The 7,466-nt window shown below is 39.6% G+C and overlaps 1 protein-coding gene across 1 annotated transcript in view; it reads right to left on the bottom strand.

Annotated features, from left to right (window-relative positions):
* Positions 1-7,466, bottom strand: part of LOC128251117 (zinc finger protein 271-like) — a 22,624-nt gene that overhangs the window by 9,768 nt on the left and 5,390 nt on the right. Inside the window, exon 2 of the mRNA XM_052977532.1 lies at positions 5,136-6,689. Coding sequence (XP_052833492.1) covers positions 5,136-5,874 — 739 coding nt within the window. The 5' untranslated portion in view covers positions 5,875-6,689. The remainder of the gene's footprint in view (positions 1-5,135; positions 6,690-7,466) is intronic.

Here is a 7,466-nt window from a genome sequence, read left to right as displayed (position 1 = left end):
ATGTGGTAGTTGATTATTACAAATTCATGAACAAGATATGAATGACGACTTTTAGATGGAAACGGAACTACGTTTAGTGCGCATGTGTATCTTGTATATGGCATATTTGCGGCAGCTAACTCTCCTTAAGTCCCTTTCTCGTTCAGCAGGTTGCAATCGTTAGTTGGTTGTTGCGTGCTCTTTTACTTGTTTCAGTCATTTGACTGCGGCCATGCTGGGGCACCGCCTTTAGTCGAGCAAATCGACCCCAGGACATATTCTTTGTAAGCCTAGTACTTATTCTATCGGTCACTTTTGCTAAACCGCTAGGTGACGGGGACGTAAACACACCAGCATCGGTTGTGAAGCGATGCTGGGGAAGACAAACACAGACACACAAACATATATATGTATATACATATATACGACGGGCTTCTTACCGTTTCCGTCTACCAAATCGACTCACGAGGCTTTGGTCGGCCCAAGGCTATAGTAGAAGACACTTGCCCAAGGTGCCACGCAGTGGGACTGAACCCGGAACCATGTGGTTGGTAAGCAAGCTACTTACCACACAGCCACTCGTGCGTGTATGTATAAATGTATGCATGCCTGTATGTGGGTGTGTGTATCGCATCTTTTACTTGTTTCGGTCACCAGACTGCGATCATGCTGGGGCACCGCCTTGAAGAATTTTTACCCGAATGAATTAACCCCCGTATGTTTACTTTTTTTTTTCTTTAAGCCTGGCACTTATTCACTCGGTCTCTTTTACCGAACCACTATGTTACAGGAACGTAAACACACCAACACAGGTTGTCAAACAGTGGTAGAGTACAAACCCTGACACAAAGACACACACACACATATAAAGGGCTTCTTTCAATTTCCATCTACCAAATCCTCTCACAAGGCTTTGATCGGTCTGAGACTAGAGTAGAAGACACTTGCCCAAGGTGGTTCAGGAGGCTGGTCAATGTAGAATGTAGATAGATGGAGAACGAAGGATAGATATCAACTGAAATGGTTGTAGGTTGTGAAAAAGATTAGTGATATCAAGGAATAGCCAATGAAGTATGCAGCCCTGCTCTTATCTGATTACAGCAACAGAATGCTGCAGAACAGATGATGGGTAGTTGAGATGTCTTGGTGGGAAAATTGAGCAATGGGCAAAATTGTCACTATATTTACAGATTGTTTTCCAGAATCTGTTTCACTAACAAGGGCTAATCTTTTTTGAGAACTTCATATCACCAGTCATTTTACATCTATTCTCATTCATATACATTACACTTGCCTCCAAGCTGAGTCTTTTTCCTTCTATCCTTTCTCATTACATCTGACTCCTCTTAACTCCAACCCTTTCCAGGCTGTTCATACTCTGACTACTGTACTTTCATAGCAACAACCTCCTCTGCAAATTACATCTCATAGGTAACAAAGGCTTTCAACCACCTCTAGTGAGCCATCTGGACATTTAAGAGAATCTATTTCCAGTGTGCTCGTTGTACATACTACTCCATGCCTCTGTCATATATGAAACTTATTGTCTCAGTCTGCCTGTGATTCCATTATACTCATTATGTGTCCATAGTTTACACTCATTTTCTGTATATCAAGTAAGGGCATTTTCCTTATGATACTAAGTTCCTGTCTTCTTTCCTTTAAAACTAAAACTTTAGTCTTTATGAGGTTTATCTTAAGACGTTTCAATTTCAAGTTTAGCATCCATACCTGGAATTTCCTAATTCCCTACAGATTCAACTCTGAGCATTTGATCATCAGCATATACGAGTTCACATGTACAGCTAGTCTTAAATGCCTGTCATGGTTTGCAGGCATATGTTGAATAGAAGACTGTGAACCTTGATGGACTCCCTTCATCACAGAAATCACTGTTGACTCTTAACAGCAACTTTGTACATAGCTTGTACAGTTTTTGTAAGCCATTTGTCTGAATCTAGTTTTGTTAGTGATCACCAAATTACTAAGCATGGTACCTTGTCAAATGCCTTCAAGTTAACAAAAGCCAGGGATAGTGCTCTATTCTTAACCATGTAATTCTCCTGCAGATGCCTTACTAGTAAGATAGCAATTGAAGGTACCAAGCCAAAGTATATCTCATCCAGATTTACTGTCACGAATCGTCTGTGCTAATTCTTTCCATGACCTTTACAACCGCATCCAGTAGTTTGACTGCTCTATAATTTCTCACTTCCAAGGCATTTCCTTTCCCTTTGTAGGGGTTTACAAAAATCCTTTCTTCTATTGGCATAAAGCCTGAAATTTCAGGGGAGGAGTTAAGTCAATTACATCGACCCCAGTATTCAACTGATACTTATTTTATTCACCCAAAAAGGATGTGAAAGATAAAGTTGATCTTGGTAGCATTTAAACTTAGGATGCAAAGATGGAGGAAATATCACTAAGCATTTTTACCTGGCATGCTAATGATTCTGTCAGCTTACCACCTTGAAGTTTATAATACTACTAAACCAGTCAGTGAGTATGACACTTTCCTGTATAACTTGATTAACTATCCAAGAGGTGATCATGCATCCTATATCCCTAGATATTTTGAGCATCACTATAATTAACTTTGGAGGCGCAATGGCCCAGTGGTTAGGGCAGCGGACTCGCGGTTTCGATTCCCAGACCAGGTGTTGTGAGTGTTTATTGAGCGAAAACACCTAAAACTCCACAGGGCTCTGGTAGGGGATGGTGATGAACCCTGTTGTACTCTTCTACCACAACTTTCTCTCACTCTTACTTCCTGTTTCTGTTGTTCCTGTATTTCAAAGGGTCAGCCTTGTCACACTGTGTCACGCTGAATATCCCCGAGAACTACGTTAAGCGTACACGTATCTGTGGAGTGCTCAGCTACTTGCACGTAAATTTCTCGAGCAGGCTGTTCCATTGATCGGATCAACTGGAACCCTTGACGTTGTAAGCGATGGAGTGCCAACAACAACAATAATTAACTATAGAAGAGCATCGCTGTAACTAATAAAATCCACTCTCAAGGTTTTGGTCAGCCTAGGGATATTTTATCAGAAGACACTTCCCAAAGCTGCCATACAACGGTACTGAACCTAAAATCTCATGTTTTAGAAGCCCTGCCTGTGCACATTCTACACACACATACCCTATTAATGTAGGATTAAATTCTTTTATAATTTGTGTTTGAGAAGACAAGTCAAGCTAAGTAAAATTGTGGATGTCTATGCATAAAGGCATGTCCTCTACATCCCTCTCTTGGCTGAGAGATCCTGGTCTTGCAAGCTCATGGGTGCTGGTTCCACATAAAGGCGCCTGTGCCATGTAATGGCACACATACAAGTCGCCCAGTACACTCTGTAAAGTGGAAGGGCATCCAGCCATAGAAACCATGCTACAACAGACAAATGGAGCCTAGGCAGCTCTCCTGCTGGCCAACACTTGTCAAACTGTTCAATCCATGCCAGCGCTTGAATAGCTGATCCCTCTCTAAGTTCACCATGAGGTAAGCCTTCTTTATTTCATGCATCCTTCATAATCAGCAGCTTCTCATTATGTAATTTCTATATCAATGGCGAATGTGCCTTTATCGTTTCAGATACACTTCTTGCCAAGGGTGTCTCCATTCTCTCTCACACAGTGTCCTATAATTCTGAACATTTCATGCCTCTGCTCTGCTAACACAATAACCATACAGTGATCTCTGGGAATATATTCCTCAACTATTTACCTCCAATGTCAAAATAAACCAATCTTCTCTCCTTGCTGAAAATATGCTATATAGAGTATAATGAATATTAAAAAAAAAATTAATTAATCCAATAAGCACACTCACTGTTGGTTTATATTTTACTTTCTTTTTTTTTTAAAGCAGTTGATGTTTATGTTCCTCGGAAATATTTTTCACAACACCACTGGGAGAGAGAGAGATAGCGTGCAGTTGGATATGTTGTGTTATGGGGGAAAGAGGCATGCATAGTGCATGGGAAAGTGAGATACAAGATGGTGTAGAAGAGGAAATAATTTACCGAACCACTATGTTACAGGAACGTAAACACACCAACACAGGTTGTCAAACAGTGGTAGAGTACAAACCCTGACACAAAGACACACACACACATATAAAGGGCTTCTTTCAATTTCCATCTACCAAATCCTCTCACAAGGCTTTGATCGGTCTGAGACTAGAGTAGAAGACACTTGCCCAAGGTGGTTCAGGAGGCTGGTCAATGTAGAATGTAGATAGATGGAGAACGAAGATTAGATATCAACTGAAATGGTTGTAGGTTGTGAAAAAGATTAGTGATATCAAGGAATAGCCAATGAAGTATGCAGCCCTGCTCTTATCTGATTACAGCAACAGAATGCTGCAGAACAGATGATGGGTAGTTGAGATGTCTTGGTGGGAAAATTGAGCAATGGGCAAAATTGTCACTATATTTACAGATTGTTTTCCAGAATCTGTTTCACAAACAAGGGCTAATCTTTTTTGAGAACTTCATATCACCAGTCATTTTACATCTATTCTCATTCATATACATCACACTTGCTTCAGATTGGTGTATCAAAAAATTTTTCTGGGAACACAAATTAAAACTAGTTGCTTTGGAAATAAAAAGTGAGAAATAGATAAACAACTGAGCGGGGGTGGGTGGGGGTGTTTATAGGCTTCATTAATTATGACTTTTCTGAATATAACAATATTGCTTTCAACATAGCAAACAAATTCAAAATCAGGAAGAAATTACTTTTATTAAAACTACTACAGAGGTGAGTCAGCTCCATGGTGGAGATGAAAAATATCGTGTTTGGAGGCTGTTTTATCTCCTTTTTAGCATATTTACAGAATCAGAAATTTTTTTTGTCATAGAAGTATTTTTGACAGACTACATGTGTGCATCAAAAGGTAATTAATGGGGTTGACCTCAAGAAATGTTAAAAAGCTTATAAAAAGACTGCCTCAAAAGAGGAGCAATGAAGAAGAGCTTCATTTTTGCTATAGGTAATGCCAGTAAGTCTATAGCCCACCACACACTTTGGCAGTATCTTAAAACGTTTGTTGTTGAGACAGTTCATATTGCTAGTTACACTTAGCAATACTGTTACAGCATATTGCTACAGTTACACTTCTATATGGATACATACATGTCTACTTAAGTTACTACTTTCAGTGAATGATTTACCACAAACATCACACTGATATGGCTTCTCTCCTGTGTGAATATGTTTGTGTCTAGTTAACTTACTACTAACTGAAAATGATTTACTACAGATATCACAATGATATGGTTTCTCGCCTGTATGAATACGTGTATGTTTAGTTAATTTACTACTTACAGAGAATGATTTACCACAGATACCACAGTGATATGGCTTCTCTCCTGTATGAATACGTTTGTGTATTCTTAAGTAACTACTATCAGAAAATGATTTCCTACAGATATCACAGTGATATGGTTTCTCTCCTGTGTGAATACGTTTGTGAGATGTTAGGACACTACGCACAGAGAATGATTTACCACAGATATCACAGAGATATGGCTTCTCACCCGTATGAGTACGTTTGTGTGCTGTCAAGTTACTATTTGCAGAGAAAGATTTACCACAGAATTCACAGTGATATGGGTTCTCTCCTGTATGAATACGTCTGTGAGAAGTTAAGTAATCAATTCGAGTAAATGATTTATCACAGATATCACACTGATATGGCTTGTCTCCTGTATGAATACGTTTGTGAGAAGTTAATGAATCAATTCGAGAGAATGATTTATCACAAACTACACAATGATATGGCTTCTTTCCTTTATGAATACATTTGTGAGTTTTTAGGTTACCTTCTTGAGAGAATGACTTTTTACAGATATCACAGTCATATGACAATTTTCTTATTTCTTCAGACATGTCTTCAGGAGGTTTCACACTTTATTCCGTTATTTTACTTCTGTCGTCACAATATATACATATCTTCTTGTTCTTTTGTTTTTATAGTTTAATCCTAAGAAATATTTCCACAGCTGTATTTCTGTTCAGTGTTACTTTTTGTGAATTTGTCTTAGTTTAACTAGCAAACAAAATCATTTGTGTTGACACTCCAGATTGTAATGTATAGAAATTTTGCTAATAATCTGAGGTCAGAGAAAATATTTCAGAGCAATTTACCGTAGACTTATAGAAACACTGTTATATATCTGTTCTGGAAAACATTTTCATTTAGTTTTTAAAAGATGATAAATATTGAGGATATATCTTCTGTTATGCCAATCATCACCATCGTTTAACGTCTGCTTTCCATGCTAGCATGGGTTGGACGATTTGACTGAGGACTGGTGAAACCGGATGGCAACACCAGGCTCCAATCTGATTTGGCAGAGTTTCTACAGCTGGATGCCCTTCCTAACGCCAACCACTCAGAGAGTGTAGTGGGTGCTTTTACATGTCACCCACACGAAGGCCAGTCAGGCGGCACTGGCAACAGCCACGCTCAAAATGGTGTATTTTATGTGCCACCCACACAAGAGCCCGTCCAGGGGCACTGGCAACGGTCTCGCTCGAAAATCCTATGAAGGCCAGTCAGGCGGTACTGGCAACGGCCATGCTCAAACTGGTGTATTTCATGTGCCAGCCACACAAGAGCCAGTCCAGGGGCACTGGCAACGATCCCGCTCGAAAATCCTATGAAGGCCGGTCAGGCGGTACTGGCAATGTCATCTGATATTCTGAAATAATAAAGAAACAACAGTGTAAGACAGAGAGGCTGCTTAAAAAAAATCCGGATTCAGTTGTGGAAAATTTCCATTTCCATAGAAATAAACCTGAACAATTGAACTTTTAAATATATTAAAATTTACATCATAGAATCATGTGTGAAGCCTACATATTTATAAACTTTACATTGTGTAACATATATATATATTAACTCTTTAGCATTTAAATCAGCCCTTATCCAACCGAAATATTCTACCTGTTTTATGTTCAGACAAGCCATGTGTGGCCGCTCACACCAACCTTACAATATCTTTTTAAAAATTAAGTTTCCTCATCGAAATCCCAAGGCTACAAGATAACGCATGATTAATTCAAAACATGTTGAGAGCCACATCCAGATTTTACCTAGCAGATATTATTGTACATGTAAATTTTGTTCTTTGAGAGATCGTCATCATCTGTCTTTCATGCATGCATGAGTAGGGCAGCTGACAGAAGCAGGTCAGGTAGAAGACTACCCCAGGCTACTGTGTCTATTTTGGCAGGGTTTTTATGGCTGGATGCCCTTCCTAACATCAACTACTTTAGCCATGAAGACCCTGATACTGGTCAAATTTAGCCAACATAGGCGCAGGAGTGGCTGTGTGGTAAGTAGCTTGCTTACCAACCACATGGTCCCGGGTTCAGTTCCGCTGCGTGGCACCTTGGGCAAGTATCTTCTACTATAGCCTCGGGCCGACCAAAGCCTTGTGAGTGGATTTGGTAGATGGAAACTGAAAGAAGCCTGT

The sequence above is a fragment of the Octopus bimaculoides genome, chromosome 28 (genome assembly GCF_001194135.2).
Source record: "Octopus bimaculoides isolate UCB-OBI-ISO-001 chromosome 28, ASM119413v2, whole genome shotgun sequence".
In the NCBI taxonomy this organism is placed as follows: Eukaryota; Metazoa; Mollusca; class Cephalopoda; order Octopoda; family Octopodidae; genus Octopus; species Octopus bimaculoides.
Note: the sequence above shows the minus strand (reverse complement) of the source record. Positions and strands in the feature narration are given on the sequence as shown.